Below are 24,890 nucleotides of genomic sequence, written 5' to 3' on the forward strand. Positions count from 1 at the left end.
TTATGGTGATGGTGGATGGGCAATTATGGAGATGGTGGAGGGACTTGTATGAAGATGGTGGAGGGACTGGTATGAAGATGGTGGAGGAACTATTATGGTGATGGTGAGCAGGGACTATTATGGTGACGGTGAGGAGGGACTATTATAGTGATAGTGAGGAGGGACTATCATTGTGATGATGAAGAGAGACTATTATGGTGATGGTGGAGGGACTATTATGGTGATGGTGGAGGGACTATTATGATGATGGTAAAGAGGGACTATTATGGTAATGGTGGAAGGACTATTACGGTGATGGTAAGTAGGGACTATTATGGTGATGGTGGATGGACAATTATGGTGATGGTGGAGGGACTGGTATGAAGATGGTGGAGGAACTATTATGGTGATGGTGAGCAGGGACTATTATGGTGATGGTGAGGAGGGACTATGATAGTGATAGTGAGGAGGGACTATCATTGTGATGATGAAGAGAGACTATTATGGTGATGGTGGAAGGACTATTACGGTGATGGTAAGTAGGGACTATTATGGTGATGGTGGATGGACAATTATGGAGATGGTGGAGGGACTGGTATGAAGATGGTGGAGGGACTGGTATGAAGATGGTGGAGGGACTGGTATGAAGATGGTGGAGGAACTATTATGGTGATGGTAGAGGGGCTATTATGGTGATGGCGAGGAAGGACGATTATGGTGATAGTGAGGAGGGACTATTATGGTGGTGATGGTGGAGGGACTGGTATGAAGATGGTGGAGGGACTATTATGGTGATTGTAGAGGAGCTATTATGGTGATGGTGAGGAAGAACGATTATGGTGATGGTGAGGAGGGACTATTATGGTGATGGTAGAGGGGCTATTATGGTGATGGTGAGGAAGAACGATTATGGTGATGGTGAGGAGGGACTATTATGGTGATGGTGGAGGGACTAAATTATACACAAAGCCTCCAGTGAACCCTAGGAGAGCACAGCAGAGGCTTCTTGCATCAGAAGGATTTCACACATCTCATTCAAACCACATATCCCGGCGATAGCGGATTACATTTATTGGTATTCGGCAGTAAAGCATTTCAATCTTTTTTGGCTTCTGTATTTCTAGACAAGGATATGATTAGAAAAGGGGCGGAGACACCTGTGAACATTGCTAGTCCCCAGCCTGTGCTAAAGTCCACCTATAAAGCAGAGACAGCACACAGTCCTCCATCAGACGGAGCCGACGCCTTTTCTGGCTCCAATATGTATAAAATGTTAACCATTAAACTGGTGCGTGAACAGCGTCCTCCTGTGAACTTTGCTCCGCCTCCTTCAAGGAAGAATCCAAGGATCAGAATTATGAGCACAGCAACAGCAAGATCAAAGGATATGTCATCATATGACACAATGTACATCTTCAGAATGAATATCTGAGACGGTTATAGCCTCAGATTCTTGTGCTGAGCATCCACTAAGTGAAAGAAATCAATGGCTGCCACCATCTACAGCACACTGCGACTGCGCCACACATTGTCTCACTGTTCTTCCACAGTTTTTTGGGATCCAATTATATTGGATTAAGCAATGCTTATGGGTGGGGCAATAGTCACATAATTCCTTTCCAGGATCTAGTGTGTGGGCGGGGCTGCAGTGACGGCATAGAGGGGGCGGGACTGGAACCTGGGAACACACTGGCTGAATGTGCGCAGGCCGAGACTCAGGACCAGTCAGACAATAACGGCATAAGATAAATGGTCAGCAGGCAGCGATCCTGAACTCGCTGTAAATTCGTTTCCTATCAGTGGTGTCTGATGTCTCCAGAGAAGATTTGATAGAAGACAATTTTCCTGGATGTGCTTATCTGTTCTACAATCCTTCTACGGTGGGGTCTCCATACTGCGTCGGCTTGTGAGAGATGATTCTTCCTGAAAAAGAAGAAAGTACATTAAAATGATTCGGAGTTCCCCTTTAACCACTTGTTGACCGGCTCACGTAGATATGCGTCGGCAGAATGGCTCTCCTGTGCAAACTGATGTACCTGTAGGTCAGTCCGTAAAAGCAGGATAGCAGGAGCATGCCCGCGGGTTCCACAGACTCGATGTCTGCCGGCGACCCGTGATCGTAGCGAGGAGAGGCAGAACGGGAACTGCCTATGTAGACAGGTGATTCCCCGTTCTGTCTAGTGACATGACAGAGATCTACTGTTCCCGGTGACCTCTGTCATGTTTCAGTAAGCCCATCCCCCCTACAGTTAGAACAAGCTGAGGGAACACACTTGACCCCTTGATCGCCCCCTAGTGTTAACCCCTTCCCTGCCAGTGTCATTTTTACATTGATCGGTGCATTTTTTATAGCACTGATCATTGTAATAATGTCACTGGTCCCCAAAAAGTGTAATTTGGGGTCAGATTTGTCTGCCGCAATATCGCAGTCCAGCTAAAAATCGCAGTGTGTCAAACCCCCCCCCCAAAAAAATAGGGGGGGGAGAGGGGGCAGATGATAGGCCTCTAAATGCTGCCCTCGCTTCCCATATAACTCACATATACCAGGGATTGTTTAAATTCCAACCAACCTTTTCAAATGCTAACAAATCTTGTTTCGGAGTCATTTTGCGAATGTATTACGTCTTCCATAAGCCTAGTTTTATCTACCTCCCTAAGCCAATTCTTTATAGTCTGTACCTTCTTTGACTTCCATTGTTTCGGGATTAATGCCTTTGCTGCATTCAACAAGAATGGAGTGATTGCTGCTCGGTATTGCTTCCTTTAGACACCCATCGCATGGAACAAGCATTGCCACGGGTCTAGCCCAATTTCATTCCCACTGATCTTCTTAATTAGATCCAATACTTCCACCCAGTATGACTGAATCAGGTGGCACTGCCACCATATATGAACATGGGTTCCAACCTCCCCGCATTCCCTCCAACATAAAGGCGATATATGGGGGTTCATTTTATGCAATTTTACCATTTAGTTAGCAGTTTGTAATTCACTTATTTTGTCCGTGTGTCCATTATAGTGGAATGGACATAATCTAAAACTTTATTTTTCATCATTTCAGGCAATGACTGGTTCAATTCTATTTCCCAGCTCTCCAAAGGACACATGGACCCGTCGTCCAAAGGGGACATCAACATCTTATAAATACTAGAAATCCCCTGTCTATTTATTCCCCCTTGGTCGACTATCTATGGCCTTCTTTGACCTTTGTGGTGGACACGGAACGCAGATTGGTGAAGAGTGCACAGAGCTGCAATGTGCGCTGGTCTGCCACCAGCGTTCACCCGTAGACGCCCGTTAATGGCCATATTAGAACCCAGAGATTATCAGAGGTTACTGATGGACTACTAATAACATTCAGAGAAGTCAGTTCCAGCCAATTAGCAGCTGACACCTTGTAAAGTCCTCCATGAGCTCCTGAACCTCTCCATTTGCACTTTTTTTGTGGTCATGTACATATGCACACTAAAAATCCCATAGTCCCATAGTCCCATAGCGCATAGTCCATAATACATAATGCATAGTTCTTAGTCCATTTATGAAACGAACAAGAGAGGGTGGCTGTGATAGACTTACCTGGGACAGAGGCTTTTGGAGGGGACTGAATGCTAGTCTCTTGCCAACTGACTATGGGCTCTGGTTTGTTAACCTTTGTTTCAGCTCTCCATACCCTCTTATGTCTAAATCATCCTGTGTCTATTAGGGTCAAGCAAATGGAACAGTAATGTTTATCCACAATATCTCCCAGGAAATATACAAAGACATAGGCGTGCGCAAAGGGTGTGCCAGGTGTGCCTGGGCACACCCTAATCACCCCGTGCAGTACCAATTTCCCCCTGATTCCTGGTGCCCCCTGTCTCCACCCTGCAGTGCTGCCAGCTTCCCTCCTCTCCCTCCGGCTGCTGCAGGGGTAGTTTCATGATTGAGTGTGGGCGAAGGGGCTGGTGAATATTTCATTTACCGGCCCCTTCCTTTTCTGAATGAACACAGTGAGTGATCTGTACCGGTCACTCGTGTCTTCATTCTTAGTAAACTATGCTGCTCAGCACAGAGCACTTTCCATTCCTTCACTGTCCAGTGCAGCTTAGGCTGCAGAGAAAGGGACTGGGGAAGCTCTGTCCTCAGTCCCTTTCTCTGTCTCAAAAGTGAAAAATCAGGGGGTTGTTATGGGGTTTGTTGATATTTTACCAAAGCCCCCCAATGGGGCTTGAAAAAAAAATAGTAATCAAATAATAAAAGATAATATTGTAAAAAAATAATTAAAAAACCAAAATTGTAAAAAAGTAATAAAAAAAAAAAAACTATTGACACTGTCCACTGCCCTACTGACACTAATCTCTGCTCTACTGACACCGTCCGCTGCTCTGCTGATATACACGCTTGTGTGTTTGTGCTCTGGGAATGCACACCCTAATGCAATAGGCTGAGCACACCAATGTACAAAGACTATTCCTGGTTTATTTGATTCTGAACTATACATGTTAATTGAAAGAGCTGATCACATTGGCCCCTGTTCAATGTAGGAGACGGATAGTCTGCTACTGGTGGGGTCCTGCTATTGTGAGAAGGTGTCCTGTGTTTATACTTATGATCATTTGGATTGTGTCTTCTGAGCTAGAAGACAGCAAGGCTGACCTGAAAGGTCAAACCTCTAAGTCACCTAGGCTGGTTAAATGATTACCGTATTTATCGGCATATAACACGCACTTTTTTCCCCTGAAAATCAGGGGAAAATCGTGGGTGCGTGTTATAGGCCGATCCCCCCCCAATTGTGTGTGATCGGAGCGATCGCGGCAATTGCCGCGATCGCCGCTGACATACACAGCCGTGTGGAAATTCAAATACGGCGCCGAGACTGCAGGGACTCGGCGGAGCGGAGCTACACATAGCCGAGAGTCCTCGGGTTTTCTCGGCGCCGCTTACAGTCCCGCCCATAGGGCGGAACTGGGCGGGACTGTAAGCGACGCCGAGAAAACCCGAGGACTCTCGGCTATGTGTATCAGCGCTCCGCCGAGTCCCTGCAGTCTCGGCGCCATATTTAAATTTACACAGGGCTGTGTATGACGGCAGGGATCGCGGCGATCCCACAAAGCTGCACGGGGGGGCAAGGCTGCACGGGGGGGCAAGGCTGCACTGGGGCAAGGCTGCATGGGGGCAAAGCTGCATGGGGGCAAAGCTGCACTGGGGCAAGGCTGCACTGGAGAAAAGCTGCACTGACATGGCTGCACTGACATTGATGCACTGACAAGGCTGCACTGACAAGGCTGCACTGGGGCAAAGCTGCACTGACAAGGCTGCAATGGACACTGGGGCAAGGCTGCACTGACAATTCTGCACTGGGGCAAGGCTGCACTGACAAGGATGCACTGGACACTGGGCAAGGCTGCACTGACACTGACAAGGCTGCAGATGGACACTGATAACGCTGCATTGATGGGCATTTTAATGTAAGTTTTTCTTCCTTAAACTTTACTCCTAAAAGTTTTTTTCCTTAAAATTCCCTCCTTAACTTGGGTGCGTGTTATACGCCGATAAATACGGTAGTTAATTAGCTCATGTTCATTTATGTTTCTGGTTACAGTTGTATCGTTAGGGTAATATGATCAGGAGGGGGGAACCTCCTCCTCAAGTGTATATAAGACTGTATTCCTGTCCAATAAATCATTCCATGTTCCAATTTGTAACTGAGCTAGTCTCGCCTGGTTTTGAGTTGCAATATGTGGCTGTAATATCTGATATCTGATGTTCAGACTGGAGGGAGCTGTATACTGACGGAAGCACTGATACAGAGTGTGACAGGGTTCCGTGACAGTGGCTACATTCCTACTCTAGTGCAGACCCCAAGCCGGTCTTGCTGTTTGTCCCAGGTTCTATGCCCTATTGGGTGCACAGCAGTTTCTTAGTCCTTCCATGCAATAACCAGACAAAAAGTGTTTTGGCAAAAAGAACTTGGATAGAGTATAGGGTGCGCCTTGGGATACTCCAGAACTAGTGCAAACTTTAACAGAGGTCATTTTCTGGTGGTAGTTAACCTCTTCAAGGTTAAAAGGATGTGGAAACAGAGCTTCAGGGGGATCCCACACTGGAAACAGCCTTGAGCCAGCAAAACTGGAGCAGTCTCTCAAAAAGGGGTCAAACAGCATTCTCTCCAGGATCTCTCTCAGACCTCTACTGTGTACCTGAATACAAAGACACCTCCTTCCAGTACCAGCCAGGCCCTCTACCGTGAGCCTACATTTTCCTAAACCTATTAGTAACCTAACTAGGAGGGTGCAACATTACATACAGTAGGATGTGCAACTCTCCCCCTCCATGAAATCCACTCACCAGACCAGGTATTTGGGAGTGAGGGTAAGTCCTCCTTTGGCTGTGTCATGTGACTGGATCCAGGGAAAAGATAAGGAGAGCCTCCACCCTTCTGAACTGCTGTTGCCTGTCTCTGAGTTCTGATGGGTGGCAGAAGCAGCAGCTATAGTATTTCTAATGTGCAGAGATTGTCAACCATAGCTGCAGTGCCACAGATTCTCTGAGGGGGTTTGGACCCCCCCCATCCCCTCCCTTATCTATGCCCCTGGTTGTGTTATATGTTATGTGCTACATGTTATATGTTACATGTTATATGTTAGACGAGTTTCATTGACTTCTATGGACCTGCCACTGAAATCAATGGAGGCACATCAAAATGCATGTTGACCAGGGTTGACGCACTGCATGTACCTGCATTATAATGTGTCACGAAGCACGACTTAACACATGCATTGAGATGCGTTTCCATTGAAAAAATGCAAAGATGTGATGTTTCCATACTCCATACATGTATCCATGTAATGTGATGACAGGTCCACTTTAATCATATGGTTGTACTGTGTGTGCAGAGTACTGCTGAGTCATTGGTGCGGGGGAGGCGCGCGGCGTCCTCGGCTGTGTTTCTGAATTTCCTCTGCTGTCTCAGACTTTGTTTTCCTGCAGAGATTTACTATGACATCTCTCCGTCTGATGAGAAACATTACAAATAAAATAGATAATTTATATTATAGCGGCATTTCCTGGAAATCGCCAAATATTTGATCAATGTTCTAACAGATCCTTCCAACATACCTGATCCCTCTATGTACTGTGTAAATGTATCAATAAAGTTTTTTCATAAATGTCATCCACATTTCAGGTGCTGTGTGCGTCTGCCCCTCCCCCTCATCATGGTGGAGCAGGTCTAAATCAGAATAAAAAAAAACTCTGGAAGAGCTCCTTCCACTGTTCTGTGAGAAGATATTGTATTTTCACAGCACGGCCACTAACTGTCCCTTTAAAGTGAACCTGTAACTTTACAAGTCTTCATAAATAAACCCCTGACATGTCACAATATACAGTTTCATAATTCAGAAAACCTCCACCTTTTATCCTAAAAAAGCTGTCTTTGAGCTTCAGTCAGTGACTTCGCCTGGCCTGAGATGATGTCATTAGTCTGCTGCAGGCAGGAGGAAGCATTTCCTCAGTTTCCCCTCCCCCAGTGATCAGGCTGTACATTGTAACTTTGTAGCAAGTAACAAGGTAACAGGCTGCAGCAGGGGCTAATCTGTATCAGGTAATTGTGAACACAACCAAACACTGCACAGGCACCAGGATTTACACGATTGTGTCATCTCTGAGCTGGCATCTAAGTCCAGGAAATAGATGGCGACTCTGGATGATGCCCAAACAATTATGGTGCCATCCATCTGGAGAGAAAAGCAAATGAAGGTATTGTCAGGGGGAGTCTTGAGATCTCTGCGAGAAGTAATAAATACCGGGACACATTACTGAGCATGCTGCACTGCACATACTAAACAGATATATCTAATGACAGGGGCACAATTATAGAAGGACATGAATAATGGAGGGCCTGTGGGTTGCAGAGAGTCCCTATAACATACACTTGTCAGTGGGAGACATCTTATGATAACTATGGAAGGTGGGCGGAGTTGGGAACACATATAGCAATCCACTGTTTCTGTGAGGTTAGGTGATTCTCAGTAAATCACATTCGTCTTTTGTTCTGCTGAAGGTCTGAGCTGCCATCCTTCTACACCAGTAGCTCTGATGGGAGATTCATATTTGGATGATGAAGTTCTGAATAATTCAGAGGGGGTGCAGGAAGGAGCTGACAGACGGTGTGTGTGGGATCTGAGCTTCTATTGGGGACATTTCGTGCCGCAAGATTCAGAGACATCAACAAGTGAACATTGGGAGAAACGCGGCCTGAAAAACACAAGCTGGAGCCGATCCGCATGTATAAATATTAGGAGAGACTATCGAGCGACTAATGAATGACCAATGAGCGACTAATGAGTGACTAATTAGTGACTAAAAAGCGACCATTAAGTGAATAATAAAGGAACTAAAAAAACGACCAATGAGCAAGTAATGAGTGACTAATGAACGACTAGTAAGCGACCAATAAGCAAATAATGAGTGACTAATAAATGAGCAACTAATAAGTGAATAATTAGTGACTAATAAGCGACCAATAAGCGAATAATGAGTGACTAATGAGCGACCAATGAGCTACTAATGAATGGCTAGTAAGCGATCAAAAAGCGAATAATGAGCGACTAATGAATGACCAATAAGCAAATATTGAGTGACTAATAAATGACCAATGAGCAACTAATAATTGACTAATTAATGACTAATAATCGACCAATAAGCAAATGACGACTGACTAATTAGCGACCAATAAGCAAATAATGAAGGACTAATGAGCAACCAATAAGCAACTAATAAGTCACTAATAAGCGAACAATAAGCGAATAATGGGTGACTAATAATCGACTAATAAGCCAATAATGAGTGACTAATGAACTACCAATGAGTGACTAATGAACGACTAGTAAGCGACCAATAAGCAAATAATGAGTGACTAATAAATGACCAATGAGCAACTAATACGTGACTAATTAACGACTAATAAGTGACCAATAAGCAAATAATGAGTGACTAATAAGTGACTAATTAGCAACTAATAGGCAAATAATTAGTTACTAATGAGCAACCAATGTGTGACTAATAAATGACTAATTAGCGACTAATAAGCGAACAATAAGCAAATAATGAGTGACTAATGAGCAACCAATGAGCAACTAATAAGTGACTATTTAGCAACTAATAAGCGAACAATAAGTGAATAATGAGTGACTAATAAGTGACCAATGAGCAACTATAGAACGACTAATAAGCGACCAATAAGTGAATAATGAGTGACCAATGAGCGCACGTCCTGAGTGTCTGGGAACCAACAGAGATCTGTATATGAGAAATATTCCAATAGCATTGTGGGAATCAGACTTTTCTTTTTCCTGATTCAGAGACAATCAGAAAGCAAGATTCAAATTTCCATACACATACATGTAGGTTGGAGGTCTGGGGGCAACATTTTTGTCATTATCATTATTATACATTTATATAGCTCTGATATACAGAGAACATAGATATGGACATCAGTCTCTGCACCAGAGGAGCTTACACTCTAATCTAATGTCCCCCCACAGTCACGCACTGGGAAATTTGGGGAAAAATATAATAGAACAGAATAATAGTAATAATATAGTGACTCCTGCTGGCTATGAGAAGGTACTACACCTAAGATCGGTATTAATACACAGTTGAACTGCTGATCTGTGGAGTGCTTTATGAGCATTTGTAATTCTGTACGGACAGTCATGTGATTTACAGACATTTTTCACAGCAGATGGACAGGTAACACACTGAGTTGTGTGTAACTCTCAGAACTGGCCGGGCAGAATCACAAATCCACAGACAGGTAAGAAAACGTGAATCTATGTGCCTTTCCAATTTACACTTAGCTGTTTGTCTAGAGTTCTACTTTAAATTGTTGTTCCTGATAATGCCAGTTGTTTGGCTGTCATGTTGATTCTCGGACTTTTCCTTGACTTAACTTGAAGTTACATGAAGTATTGAAGTCACAGATAGCCAGGTATTTGGCATTTTCAGAAGACCAGAAAAGGGGGATTGTGTATTTTCCTTGTGATGTACAATATTATCACATAATACAATACCAACCATTATCCTATATGCTTCCGGGTCTGTTTATCAACTCCAACCACAACGTTATTATAATTTCCACCTGTAGAGAGGTATATAATGTATATCACTGTTATCATACATTCATATATATATACTGCAGTACTGTACAGAGAACACTGAGCCAGTCAGACCAGTCTCTGCACCAGAGGAGCTTACACTCTAATGCCCTCCCCCCACAGTCACACTCTATTATTATTATACATTTATATAGCTCTGACATATACCACCGTGCTGTACAGAGAATAGTGAGCCAGCCACATCAGTCTCTGTACCAGAGGAGCTTACACTCTAATGCCCCCCACAGTCACTCACTATTATTATTATACATTTATATAGCTCTGACATATACCGCAGTGCTGTACAGAGAACATTGAGCCAGCCACATCAGTCTCTGCAGAGGAGCTTACACTCGAATGTCCCCCACAACCCTTTTGTACAGCTCAGTCTGACGTTTCAATCAGAGAGAGACAGTCTGAAAGCAAACAGCTTCCGGTGTGCAGTCTTAGGAAACCCAGAGTGCTTTGTGAATCCTGCACCATAGGTGTGCCCTATGTTAAACATTACTTTGCAAAACAAAGATTTTACATGTTACTTATCTCTATTTATCTATAGCGGGGTCTCCAAACTATGGCCCACAGGCCATATCCAGCGCACTACATGATTTTATCTGGCCTGCAGCAAGTGTCCATAAAAATACCCCGGTACTGATACACCCACTGCCAGCCAGCTGGCCATGACCCTCCCCCAGTCCTCCTGATGGGCACTCCTAGATAAAAAGGGGGACTCTGATGGAAACTCCTAAATATAAAGGGACTCTGATGGACACTCCTAAATATAAAGGGACTCTGATGGACACTCCTGGATATAAGGGGACTCTGATGGGCACTCCGGGATATAAGGGGACTCTGATTGACACTCCTGGTTATAAAGGGACTCTGATGGGCACTCCTTTATATAAGGGGACTGTGATGGACACTCCTGGACATAAGAGGACTCTGATGGGCACTCCGGGATATAAGGGGACTCTGATGGACACTCCGGGATATAAGGGGACTCTGATGGACACTCCTGGATATAAGGGGACTCTGATGGACACTCCTGGATATAAGGGGACTCCGATGGACACTTCTGGATATAAAAGCAGTTTGCTTTCAGACTGTCTCTCTCTGATCCAGGTGGGTGTGATGCTGTCAGATCACTGCTCCCCTCTTATCTTACATGTATGTATCACCTTACACATTTCTTTGGGGGTTTCCTGACAACCAGGGTGAACATGAACTGTGACCTGAACTTTGCAGCTTAAGATCTGTGCAAGGGGGGAGGGTTACAGAGGACCAGAGGTCAATATAAAGGACACCCCGCACTTATTTCTCTGATCTATTGGACTTACCATGATATTCTTTGGGATATTTCAGCCTCAGGTTTCTCCCATCTGGAATAAAATACACAAGAGAGGAAATCTGTGTCAGGTCTGTGGTGAATTAAGACAGCCCTATGTGACGTCATAGTGTGAGGAATTCTGGGAGTTTCACTCACCTGAGTTTCCTCTTTGCTTGATGCACTGCCCTCGATTCGGGATGCCCTCTGCTGGGCTTCCTGGATTAATTATATGACATTCGTATCCTGTAGGGCAGTGGAGAGGCTCATCCCCATCTTCAGTGGTGCTGCAGGCTTCAGCTGTCAGCGGAAACACAGAGAATGCTAAGCGACTGAGCCCTTATCACTGGCAACAGGTACTACACTTAAGTCAGACACCATCGTGGCCAAAGAAGGACAGGTGTTGGCTAGGAAGGTGTGCTACACCTACAGTTATTGTTTGACACTTAGTGGCCAGGAAGGAGTACAGGGTACGTTATTTAGTGAGTCTGACACCTAGTGGCCAAGAAGGAGCACTACTCTCAGGAAAAGTCTGACATCTAGTGGTTGGAAGGAGTACTACACTCAAGAAAAGTCTGACACCTAGTTGCCATTCATTCACAAAATCGCCTAAATAACATTTATTTCTCCCAAGTTTGCACAGAGGAGATTGGCTGAACAAAAGGCTATGCATTTTTTTTATAGATATTTGCAGTTTAATACAACTTTAAAGGTTGTACCTTGTAAGACTTCCTCTGGTCCATCCAGTAACCAGCCATTCCCACCCAACCAGCGAGGCTTCGGCTGCACCAACCAATCTAGCACTGAAGGCAGACAGAAAGAAAAATGTTACAGAAATCAGTGAAAAGCATGCACTCCGCACATAGAGACCTATATATATATATATATATATATGTATGTTTTACACATACAGTATAAGTGACAGTTTGAGATATATAAATACCCCAATCTGTAAAATCTCCTACAAGCTTTAGCACGTTCATTTAATTTTCAATATTTCTAAATCTGCTGCTTTCATTTAAATAATCCCTGGTGATCCTGCCATGAAGGTCCTTGTTTTTACACTTCCTGTTATAGGGTGACGTTGTTCTGTCTCCTAGATTTGCTCCTTCGTTGTCACCCTGTCACATGGGCTATCAATGGAGACTACACAAGACCTTGTAAACCACACATTATACAGGCATGGCTCCCAGTTGTCACCATCAGGAAACCCGCCCTAAAGCAGGAAGTGTCTACAAAGAAGATGTAGGAGATCAGGAGGACAAGGTAACAAGGGTTAGGGGTAACCCCAAGCACCCCTGCCTGTGCTTGCTGACCCACCCTCTTTTCTTTCTGTATAATGTCCAGTGGTCACCATCATACCTGGCGGAGGCTGAACGGACTCCAGGCAGGCGTAGATGCATCCATTGAAGCAGCAGCGTTTGTGTCTCTCACACTCGGAGTCAGAGCGGCAGCTCAATACCTCACAGGCCCGATCAGGAAGGGTTTGTGGCGGTGGGGGGCAGCGGTCATTCTTCTGGTAGTTGGTGTTATGGGGGTGCAGTGGGTACTCATAGTCCTGTGGATGAGAAAGACAGGAAATATTGTGACATCTGCTGTGCCCATTATGAGGGGTTCTCACCATTCCTGTGCCGAGTTCCCAGATCTGTACCCCCACTGTGCCCATTATGAGGGGTTCTCACCATCCCTGCACTGAGTTCCCAGGTCTGTACACTTCTTGTGCCCATTATGAGGGGTTCTCACCATCCCTGTGCTGAGCTCTCGGGCCTGTACACCTGCTGTGCCCATTATGAGGGGTTACCATCATCCCATAGCTGAGTTCCCGGGATCTGCACACCTGCTGTGTCCATTATAAGGAGTCCCCACCATCCCTGCACTGCATTCCTGGGTCTGTACACCCGCTGTGCCCATTATGAGGGGTTCCCACCATCCCTGCACTGCATTCCTGGGTCTGTACACCTGCTGTGCCCATTATGAGGGGTTCCCACCATCCTTGTGCTGAGTTCCCAGGATCTGTACACCTGCTGTGCCCATTGTGAGGGGTTCCCACCATTCCTGTGCTGAATTCCACACCTCCTGTGCCCATTATGAGGAATATTGAGAAGTGGTACCCTCTGGAATGCCTTTAAGTTTACTGCACTAGTGGTTTGTTTTTTCTGGTGAAGCACAGAGAGCTATATAACCAAAGGAATACCAGGGTGCAAGTTATTACAGAGGAATCCAAGTGACCTGAGGTGGCCTTTCAGGATCTACAGACCAAAAGCAGGCAAGTATCTGCAATAAAATGTGTGAAAATGTCTCCAGTGGGCAGCACTGCCATGGAGGAGAATGTTTGTCTAACTAGAATGGGCATTTCACTCCTATAGTGCAGAAAAAGGAGCCAGCATTTCCAGGGACAACAATTTCTCAGCAACAGTTCAGTGAAATCTGGGACTGTCACTGGAAATCTGGGACATTTAAATAATTCCTGGGAGGGAGCTGCACTGCTATTACACTCCAGCAGATGGCGCAATAGACCAGCTGATCAGTGTTGATGACCTCTGTGTGCTATGAGAGCTGACTACAGCTCTAGAGATACAGAACAACCACAAATCCCAGCATGCCCTGTAAACATATCAGACCTTTGCTTAGGGAAAATTGCCTGTGAAAGTATTTGACCCCCTAGGTCTAATATTAAGGTTTTGCTCAGTTATAAGGCTGCTGCAGAGAATTTGCCATAGTTGGGTGAAAATGATCCAGCAAATCTTGCAGATGAAGTCTGCTAATATAAACTTTTCACTGTTTTTGCTAAGAATTAACACCGCCTTAAAGCTGGCTACACATTATACAATCTTCTTGTGCAATTTTCTTTTAGATTTACCAAAACCATATAATATGAGGTCAAACCTAAACACTTTCAATTTGTATACCTCCCAACTGTCCCTGATTTCAAGGGACTGTCCCTGATTTCGAGCAATGTCCCTCTGTCCCTCTGTCCCCCTCATGTGTCCCTAATTTTGGTCTGATCTATATCGTTGTATATAAAATGCACTATTTATCTTTCAAAAAGTGTTTCCCAGTGCTAAACCTTTCATTCAAATTCTAAATTGCTGCATCTGTCAATTTTAAAAGCCAATATAAATGAATAGTAGTGGTAAAAAAAAGCCCTTGTGGATTTAATGAACCTTTTTTTTTTTTTTTTTGGTTATGTCCCCTTTAAGGGGCGTGGCAGGGGGTGTTTCCTATGCCTACATACCCTGTTTCCCTGAAAAAAATACCTAGCATGATTGTCGGTGATGGCTGCAATATAAGCCCTACCCCCCAAATAAGCCCTAAAGTCCTTGTAGGTCTTATTTTCAGGGTAGGGCTTATTTTCGGGGAAACAGGGTAGGGCTTATTTGGGAGGGTAGGGCTTATATTGCAGCCATCACCGACAATCAGGCTAGGTCTTATTTTCGGGGAAATAGGGTATGTTTGCTAGTAGGTGTCCCTCATTCCCATCTCAAAATGTTGGGAGGTATGAATTTGTATGCAATCAGGCAGGCCCGTGCACTACATAGTTGAAGGTAAATCTGGAGGATGCTCTAACAAGGAGCACGCTGATAAGAGGAGACAGCAGAGTGACAGAGAACTGAGCTAATCAGTCTACTGCTTCTCCTTTTGTTGGCCAATCACCTGCTGGGGGAGGGACAAGACCTGTAGGTCTCCTGCTTTGCCAGACAGGGCTGTGCTGTGTAAATCTCAGGACTGGATGGACAGAACTTCCAGTCCTTTTCAGGTAAATTAGACCCCAGTGGCTTTGCTAGGGGGATGCAAAGGGAGGGGGGGTCCGGACCACACCTGGGTGACACCTGCCAGGGGGGGGGGGACCAGGGATGGACTGCCCGGCCGCTTTGATGCCCCCTGAAAGGCTGCACCACTTCCGCCGCAGACATGCATGGCCGGCGGAAGCAGTGGAGAAGCGATCCAGTGCGACGTCTATCAGAGGAACCGATCCAGGAGGCGGGACTTTGACAGCGTCCGGTGTCCCCTCTGTTTGCTCTGGCTGGCTCTCCTCCCCGTCCAGGCTGTGATTGGATGCAGGGTGTCATCTTCCCTACAGTTTTATATAATGAATGATCACTTCTCCTTTTGTGAGTGCCTTAAAGTTTTTGTTTTTAATATAAATGCTTTGTTTAAGGCTCTTTGTTTATTTTTCACAGATTGAGGGTCCATTCACATTATGAATCGCACAGGAACGTGCTGTGCATCCCCATGCGATTCACATGTGATTCGAGTGCCGTGCACACCACACCACCAGTAGGGCATGCACTATTTTTGGAAATGTACTACAACTGGATCGCATGGTACTTCTGTACTATGCGATCCAGTTGGGGCAAACGCACTGCAGTTGCAACCTGCATTTGGGGTGTCCTAAACTTTGCATTGACATCCGCTGCAGATCGCAAGGGCAGTGCGTTTGGAATGCAGCAGTGGCAGCCCGGGTATTAAGGGCGCACGGCGCCGCCCCCTCTCTCCTGCCACCCCCCCCTCTAGCACCAATAGATAGATTCATGCATTGAATTACAACGGCGGAGGTGTTTTTGAAGCACCTGATTAGAGCCATAGGCTCTAATAGGCGTCAAAAAAGGTGACCAGTGAGTGCCATGCTGGGCGCTCGCAGGTCACTCAGCTGTGTTAGAAAAGCCAATTGAATCTTCGCTTTCCTAACACTAAACCGCCTCTCCCCCAATCAGGTGCTCAGATCTGTTACACAACACCTGATTGGCTGAAACGACAGGTGCTGTGATTGGACGCCAGGCGTCCAATCATAGCAGAGGACGGGAAGAGAGGGAGAAGACATCGAGGAGCTGTCCCACCGAGACAGGTAAGTGCAGACGGTGGGCCGGCGGGGGGGCACACTGTGATATGGCACAGTGGCTGCGTTTGATGGCACAGTGGCTGCATTTGATGGCACAGTGATGGCAATTGATGGGCACAGTGGCTGCGTTTGATGGCACAGTGGCTGCGTTTGATGGGCACAGTGGTGGCAATTGATGGGCACAATGGCTGCATTTTATGGGGCACCGTGGCTGCATTTGATGGCACAATGGCTGCATTTGATGACACAGTTGCAGCAATTGATGGGCACAGTGGCTACGTTTGATGGCACAGTGCGGCTACGATTGATGTTTTTTTTTTCAGAATTTTTCAGTTTGTTTGTGCCCACCCAAAAATTTTGAGCACCAGCCATCACTTGAATGCAGTGAGGGAAACACGCAGGGAACGCGGGTTTCCTGGGCCGCGTAATCCAATGTGGACAGGTCCTGAGATAGTACAGTACAGATTTCACAATTTACTTTAGTTCTACCAACAACTATGTAGTGCAAGGATCTGCTTGATTGGATACAAATTGGGTTTAGGTAGATTTGGTAGGTCCCCATATTGCATAATTTTGGTAAATCTGAAGTTAATTGTACAAAGATTGTAATGTGTATTGTGACCCTAAGGCTATTTTTTTCTGAATGTATGTTATTTTTTATTATAGGCAGTAGTAAAATATGCATTATGGCCACTAGATGGAGCTGAGGAGCATAGGCAACACATGTCTTTGTAACATGGGATACAATGCAATGATTCTAGAGATTCTAGTTAATGGTTACATTTATTTGCTAATTCCCCCAAGTGTTCTATAGAATCGTTACATTTTTATCACACATATGTATTCCCTATGCTCCTCAGCTTCATCTAGTCTCAATAAAGTCGAATTTTACTACTGCCCATAATAAAAGAACATTTGTTCCGAAAATATCGCTTAAAGAACAAAGCGAATGTACATGCTGATTCACTGGATGAATGGCTATGCAAACTTTTTTTATTTTTAAATAAAAAGACCCCATATCTATTCATATTTTTTTTTGTTTTATTGTTGTAGCCCTGATGAAGGTGGTGGGTTCTGGCCCTGAAACGCGTTGCTTCATCTATAGATAACATTCTACTTGATCTTGTGCCGAAATAATTAAAATTTGGATTATCAACCTATGGTGTGATTCTCTGATCTCAAATCCATTTGTTGCCTTACAAACCCTGGCACTGTGGAGATTATTTGGTGTGTAGAAGCCACCAGCTCAGAATACAGACACCCCATCTAAACACCTCTGCCATACCATGGAGGAGAATCATGAAGGGTAGTAGTAGGTTTCCAGTTATCCATTCCTCCAGCACGATGGAGGGAAGGGGTGTTTATTGGTTGTATTCCTGGTGCACTAACAAAGGAAAGGTTTATTAAACAATCCTTCTATCTGGGGGCTCTTCTGAATGCAAACCACACAACTTTGGTGGTCCCTCCTAAACCATAAAATGGACATGTGTGCCGTGCCAAGCCTGTCCACCCCTGCTGCTCTCAGGATCACAATTCGCCTGGCGTAACCGGCCTGGTGTCCTCAGCTGAACCCACAGGACTTCAGACAGCTGGGAGTGAGATACCCCACCTCCTATACAACTGAGTCATAATCCCTAACTAAACACCGGAAAACCAACTGAGCCCCGAGGCCAGAGGAGCCCAAATATAACTGCTTGGCGATCGATTACTTTACTGTCCGGTGACACTTCGCTAAATATAATTAATTTGACATTCAAGGTACCAAAATGACCCCCTGAGATTGGTAAAAAGAGACATGTTTCTGGAATTCTGATACTTTTTTTTTATCAATCTGTAGCCTCAACATCTGTCGCAGATCCCCTGGTGTACCTTGAACTCACAACTGGAAAACTAAATTGTATCTGAAGTTGTACAAATATCAAAAGGTGACTGCATCACTACATTCAAACTTAGGAAAAATACTGTGAGAAAATGGAGAAATTGGATATCTTGGTGGAAAGGTAAACACTGATTGGGCTACATCCACCATTAAGCATCCCAGATTACCCCATAGAGGAATGGACAATGAAATATTTCCTGATTGGCTGAGAACAGCTGCAGAATGGGTTGACTTAGCTTAGGATATCAGAATGGAGAAAAATGAAAGCTGACCCATGTATGTCACTGAATGTCCACCAAACAGATCCATCATCTAGGAGAACAGGGAGTACATTATCATTTTTCTGGGGTGGTGCAGAGGTTGAAGTTTAGGGTGAAGTGCTAGGTAGAGGTTGAGGTTTAGGGTGAAGGTTGTGGTTTAGGGTGAAATGTTGGGTGGAGATCAATAAATTGAGCTGTTCGATGGAGTTTGAGGTTTAAGGTGAGCGGCTAGGTGGAGGTTAAGGTTTAGGGTGATGTATTAGCTGGAGATGGTTTTTTAAGCAGCCCACTTGGTTAAATGAAACCGAAACTCGGCTCGATGTCCCACGCTGAGTGGCTGAAATGTAATCTTTATATGGCCAGCTTTAGGTTGAGGTGTTAAGTAGGGGTTAATGTTTAGGGTGAGGGTTGGGTGAAGGTTTAGGTGTAGGATAAGTTGTTTGCTGGAGGTTGACGTTTAAGGTGAGGTTTTAGATGGGGATTGTAGTTTAGGGTGAGGGTTGGGTGAAGGTTGTGGTTTAGGTTAAGGTGTTCATTGCTGTTTAGGGTGAGGGGTTGAGTATAGGTTGAGGTTTAGGGTCAAGTGTTAGGCAGAGGCTGAGGTTTAGAGTGAAGTGATAGGTGGACGATTAATTATCAAGTCTGGTAGATGTTTTAGTTGAGGTTTTAGATTGAGGGGTTGGGTGGAGGTTGTGTTTTAGAGTGAGGTAAAGGTTGAGGCTTAGGGTGAGATATTAGGTGAAGATTGAGGATTGAGATGAGTTGTTAGTTGGAGGTTTAGGGTGAGTTGTTGTTAGGTGGATGTTTAGAATGAGGGGTTAGGTTGAGGTTTATGGAGAGGGGTTAGGTGGAGGTCGAGGTTTGGGACGAAGTGTTATTTGGAACTGGAGGTTTACAGTGGGGACGGAAAGTATTCAGACCCCCTTACATTTTTCACTCTTTGTTATATTGCAGCCATTTGCTAAAATAATTTAAGTTCATTTTTTCCTCATTAATGTACACACAGCACCCCATATTGACAGAAAAACACAGAATTGTTGACATTTTTGCAGATTTATTAAAAAAAAAAAAACTGAAATATCACATGGTCCTAAGTATTCAGACCCTTTGCTGTGACACTCATATATTTAACTCAGGTGCTGTCCATTTCTTCTGATCATCCTTGAGATGGTTCTACACCTTCATTTGAGTCCAGCTGTGTTTGATTACACTGATTGGACTTGATTAGGAAAGCCACACACCTGTCTATATAAGACCTTACAGCTCACAGTGCATGTCAGAGCAAATGAGAATCATGAGGTCAAAGGAACTGTCTGAAGAGCTCAGAGACAGAATTGTGGCAAGGCACAGATCTGGCCAAGGATACAAAATAATTTCTGCTGCACTCAAGGTTCCTAAGAGCACAGTGGCCTTCATAATCCTTAAATGGAAGATGTTTGGGACGACCAGAACCTTTCCTAGAGCTGGCCGTCCGGCCAAACTGAGCTATCGGGGGAGAAGAGCCTTGGTGAGAGAGGTAAAGAAGAACCCAAAGATCTCTCCTCAGTGCAAGACACATGAAAGCCTGCATGGAGTTTGCTAAAAAAACACCTGAAGGTCTCCAAGATGGTGAGAAATAAGATTCTTTGGTCTGATGAGACAAAGGTAGAATTTTTTGGCCTTAATTCTAAGCAGTATGTGTGGAGAAAACCAGGCACTGCTCATCACCTGTCCAATACAGTCCCAACAGTGAAGCATGGTGGTGGCAGCATCATGCTGTGGGGGTGTTTTTCAGCTACAGGGACAGGACGATTGGTTGCAATCGAGGGAAAGATGAATGTGGCCAAGTACAGGGATATCCTGGACGAAAACCTTCTCCAGAGTGCTCAGGACCTCAGACTGGGCCAAAGGTTTACCTTCCAACAAGACAATGACCCTAAGCACATGGCTAAAATAACGAAGGAGTGGCTTCACAACAACTCCGTGACTGTTCTTGAATGGCCCAGCCAGAGCCCTGACTTAAACCCAATTGAGCATCTTTGGAGAGACCTAAAAATGGCTGTCCACCAACATTTACCATCCAACCTGACAGAACTGGAGGGGATCTACAAGGAGGAATGGCAGAGGATCCCCAAATCCAGGTGTGAAAAACTTGTTGCATTTCCCAAAAAGACTCATGGCTGTATTAGATCAAAAGGGTGCTTCTACTAAATACCGTACCAAGCAAAGGGTCTGAATACTTAGGACCATGTGATATTTCAGTTTTTCTTTTTTAATAAATCTGCAAAAATGTCAACAATTCTGTGTTTTTCTGTCAATATGGGGTGCTGTGTGTACATTAATGAGGAAAAAAATGAACTTAAATGATTTTAGCAAATATTTGGCGGCAATATAACAAAGAGTGAAAAATTTAAGGGGGTCTGAATACTTTCCGTCCCCACTGTATATTGAGGGGTTAGGTGTAGGTTGAGGTTTAGGGTGAGGTGTTAGGTGAAGGTTAAGGTTTAGGTAGAGGGGTTAGGTTGAGATTTAGGGTGAGGTGTAAAGTGGAGGTTGAGGTTTAGGGTGAGGAATAAGGTGGAGGTTTAGGCTAAGGTGGAGGTCAAGGTTTAGGGTGAGTTGCTAGGTGTAGGTTGAGGTTTAGGGAGAGTGGTTAGTTTGAGATTTAGGGCGAGGTGTTAGGTGGAGATTGAGGGTTAGGGTGAGGGGTTAGGTGTATGTTGAGGTTTAGGATGTGGAGTTAAGTGGAGGATGAGGTTTAGGATGAGGAGTTAGGTGTAGGTTTAGGCTACCGTGGAGGTCAATGTTTAGAATAAGGAGTTAGGTGTAGGTTTAGGCTAAAGTGGAGGTCAAGGTTAAGGATGAGGTGTTAGTTGTAGGTTGAGGTTTAGGGAGAGGGGTTAGGCAGAGGTTGAGGTTTAGGCAGAGTATCTCCATTCGACATTCAGGCAAATGAATGTCGAATGGAGATACTCTATAAATTATCTGCAATGGTTACAGTTGAGATAACTTGTGCTCCATGTCAAAAGAGTGGGCACCCAGTCCTGTATGGCCCATCCAGCAGCTCGATCACTCCTGAAAATAGTCACAGCGGGGACTCTCCTACAGGAGGATAAATCTGTCATTGCCCCACCTCTACGTCCTCCCCTATAATTCTCTGTTATTGGGATTATGGTGTTGATGGCGACTTGTCATTGGTCCCTCTCCTCTGCCCTCTCCATGTGGCACCCCCAGTAGGGCCCCTACAGGACGGTGATGACCCCTCTGTCTATATATAACTCTGTTTAAATTGGGTGGAGCGGGCTGTGTGCCAGCGAGGGGTGCAGGCTTGGACAGGTGGAGCGCTCCACTCGAGTGACAGCTTTTTATTTTCACTCCTGGAATGTGAGAAAGGGGCGATGGAGACGGGAAGTACTGTCCAGACTTGAGAAGAAAAACTTGTATTCTATGGGAATATCGCAGCAGATCTGAACTTTATTCTATGTGCAAGATATATACTGTATATGGATCCTCCTGTATATACCACACTCTGCTGCAATATAACAGCTCAAAGAGTGCACATTATTACAACTTTACTATAAAGGGAAACTCCACCCAGAAGTGAAAACACTGCAGGGAGTCCAACCTGCCCAGACTGTGTCTCCTCCAGGCATTGTTATAGTCCACCGGGTGAGATTCAGATTTGTCGGTGCACCGGTGTGACTCAGATCAGTGATATGCCAAATAGAGGGAGATCCATCCAACATTGGTGTGAGAGGAGCCCTTAGTATTATTAGCAACTCAGTATTTGTAATATTGTAAGTCTTATTATTATAGTATTAAATACATTTTTTGCTGTCATATCTTTTATGTTACCTTAAGGCCCTGAAGAACCCAGCACAATGTTTATACAGAGCCCAGCACAGTGTGTATACAGAGCCCAGCACAGTGTGTATACAGAGCCCAGCACAGTATGTATACAGAGCCCAGCACAGTGTGTATACAGAGCCCTGCACAGTGTGTATACAGAGCCCAGCACAGTGTGTATACAGAGCCCAGCACAGTGTGTATACAGAGCCCAGCACAGTGTGTATACAGAGCCTAGCACAGCACAGTGTGTATATAGATCTCAGCACAGTGTGTAGCAACTCAGTATTTGTAATATTGTAAGTCTTATTATTATAGTATTAAATACATTTTTTGCTGTCATATCTTTTATGTTACCTTAAGGCCCTGAAGAACCCAGCACAATGTTTATACAGAGCCCAGCACAGTGTGTATACAGAGCCCAGCACAGTGTGTATACAGAGCCTAGCACAGCACAGTGTGTATATAGATCTCAGCACAGTGTGTGTACAGATCCCAACACATTGTGCATACAGAGCCCAGCACAGTGTGTATACAGAGCCTAGCACAGTGTGTATATAGATCTCAGCACAGTAGTGTATACAGAGCCCAGCACAGTGTCATACCTCCCAACATTCTGAGATGGCAATGAGGGACACCTATCAGCAAAAGTATGCAGACGTAGGACACACCCCGTGCCACACCCCCTTAAAGGAGAATTGTACAAAAAATACAAGATGGGTTAAACCCACAAGTGCTTTTTTTACCACTACTATTCCTTTACATTGGCTTTTGGAATTTACAAATGCAGCAATTTAGAAATTGGATTAAAGGCTTAGTGCTGGAAAACACTTTTTGATAGATAAAAAGTGCATTTTATATACAACTATATAGATCAGACCAAAATGAGGGACAAATGAGGAGGAAAGAGAGACAGAGGGACATTGCTCCAAATCAGGGACAGTCCCTCAAAATCAGGGACAGTTGGGAGCTATGCAGTGTGTATACAGAGCCTAGCACAGTGTGTATATAGATCTTAGCACAGTGTGTGTACAGATCCCAACACAGTGTGTATACAGAGCCAGCACAGTAGTGTATACAGATCTCATCACAATGTGTATACAGAGCCAACACAGTGTGCATACAAATCCCAGCACAGTGTGTATAAAGATCCCAACACAGTGTGTATATAGATCCCAACACAGTGTGTATACAGATCTCATCACAGTGTGTATACAGATCTCATCACAGTGTGTATACAGAGCCAACACAGTGTGCATACAAATCCCAGCACAGTGTGTATACAGAGCCAGCACAGTCTGTATACAGTGCCTAGCACAGTGTGTATACACAGCCAGCACAGTGTGTATACACAGACAGAACATCATTACTCCTCCACCAAGTCTGTTTACAATGTATTTACATAAATCAGACATGTATACATTACTGTATGGGGCTGTGCAGGGGTCACCAGAGCTAACAATCTACAACAAATTGCTGGTTTTGAATGGAAAATTCCATCAAATGATTAATGATTAATGGATGTTCCCTTCCACATGTGGAGCTGTACTGAGAATCTCAAGGAGCAAATTGGACCTACAGGATATGTACATAGACACAGCTACCTATAGAGATGTTGAGAATACACCCAGCATAAAGAATAGGAGAAGTAGTACTGTGCAGAGTCCATACATACAGAATAAGAACAGATAACAAGAATTACTACCAGCATACAGGACAATACAGTACATATTGTTTCCTCCCACACTCCAAAGACATGCTGGAGGGTTAATTGGATCCTGTCTAAATGGCCCCTGGTATTTGTATGTATGAATGGGAGTTAGGGGCCTTAGATTGTAAGCTCCTTGAGGGCAGGGAGTGATGTGAATGTACAATGTATATGTAAAGTGCTGTGTAAAATGACAGTGCTATATACAGTAAGTACTTGTAATAAAGAAGTAAGGACAGATACTGAGAATTACTCCAATGTCATAGGTGCCCCCCCCAGTGTATCAGTAGGACTCACATCATACTTGGTGTCGGACACTCGGAGGTGCAGCGCTCTCTTCCTCAGGGTCCGGCCTGTACAGCACTGTGCATATAGGAGGACAGAACAGATTCCAGCCAGAAGTGACCGCCAGCTCCGTCCACAATCTGCCATCCTGAATCTGGAGTCCTGAGAGCCAGGGGGTGGGGGGTGGGGGTGGGTGCAACTCTTCTTTATTTGTTGGCAGAAAAGGGCATCAGCCACGATCTCCAGTAAAGAGGGAAGTATATTGGGGTTCAATATTGGGAGATGAAGAAAAGAGGGTGGACCAATTATTGGGGGTCACAATAAGTGACATCCACAGAGGTATCCATCTGTAATGCTGCAAGTCACTGGGTGTCCCCTATAGTCAAACTCTGTGCAGATGGGGATCCCCTATAGTCAACCAATATGTATAGGAGTCCTCTATAGCCAATGTAGATGGTAGATCCTTTATAGCTGATCAGTGTGTAGATGGGTCCCCATAGATGGAGTCCTCTAGAACTGGTCAGTACATGGATGGGTCCCCTATAGCTGATCAGTATGTAGATGGAGTCCCCATAGAAGGAGTCCTCTATGGCTGGCTTAAATGAATGAAGTCCACTATAGAAGATGATCAGTATGTAGATGGAAGTCCGCTATAGG

At 44.7% G+C, this 24,890-nt stretch overlaps 1 protein-coding gene across 1 annotated transcript; it reads right to left on the minus strand.

Moving 5' to 3' along the window:
- Positions 1-1,026: 1,026 nt before the first annotated feature.
- WFDC1 (WAP four-disulfide core domain 1) lies at positions 1,027-24,538 on the minus strand. The gene is made up of 7 exons (XM_073605667.1): positions 24,246-24,538; positions 12,799-12,994; positions 12,156-12,239; positions 11,596-11,736; positions 11,450-11,491; positions 10,036-10,099; positions 1,027-1,902 (listed from the first exon to the last, which is right to left on the minus strand). The coding sequence occupies exons 1-6, from the start codon at positions 24,378-24,380 to the stop codon at positions 10,038-10,040; spliced, it is 660 nt and encodes a 219-aa protein (XP_073461768.1). The 5' UTR covers positions 24,381-24,538; the 3' UTR covers positions 1,027-1,902; positions 10,036-10,037.
- Between the last annotated feature and the right edge of the window lie 352 nt (positions 24,539-24,890).

The sequence above is a fragment of the Aquarana catesbeiana genome, linkage group LG11 (assembly GCF_042186555.1).
Source record: "Aquarana catesbeiana isolate 2022-GZ linkage group LG11, ASM4218655v1, whole genome shotgun sequence".
Lineage (NCBI taxonomy): Eukaryota > Metazoa > Chordata > Amphibia > Anura > Ranidae > Aquarana > Aquarana catesbeiana.

Bases quoted from the DNA above. Each gene is read 5' to 3' on its own strand.
- WFDC1 (XM_073605667.1), bottom strand. From the start codon at position 24,380: ATGGCAGATTGTGGACGGAGCTGGCGGTCACTTCTGGCTGGAATCTGT. The intron at 12,995-24,245 runs GTGAGTCCTACT...TCTCATCCACAG, and splicing joins TGTCCGACACCAAGTATGAT to GACTATGAGTACCCACTGCA. The intron at 11,737-12,155 runs GTACAACCTTTA...TTCCGCTGACAG, and splicing joins ACCAGAGGAAGTCTTACAAG to CTGAAGCCTGCAGCACCACT.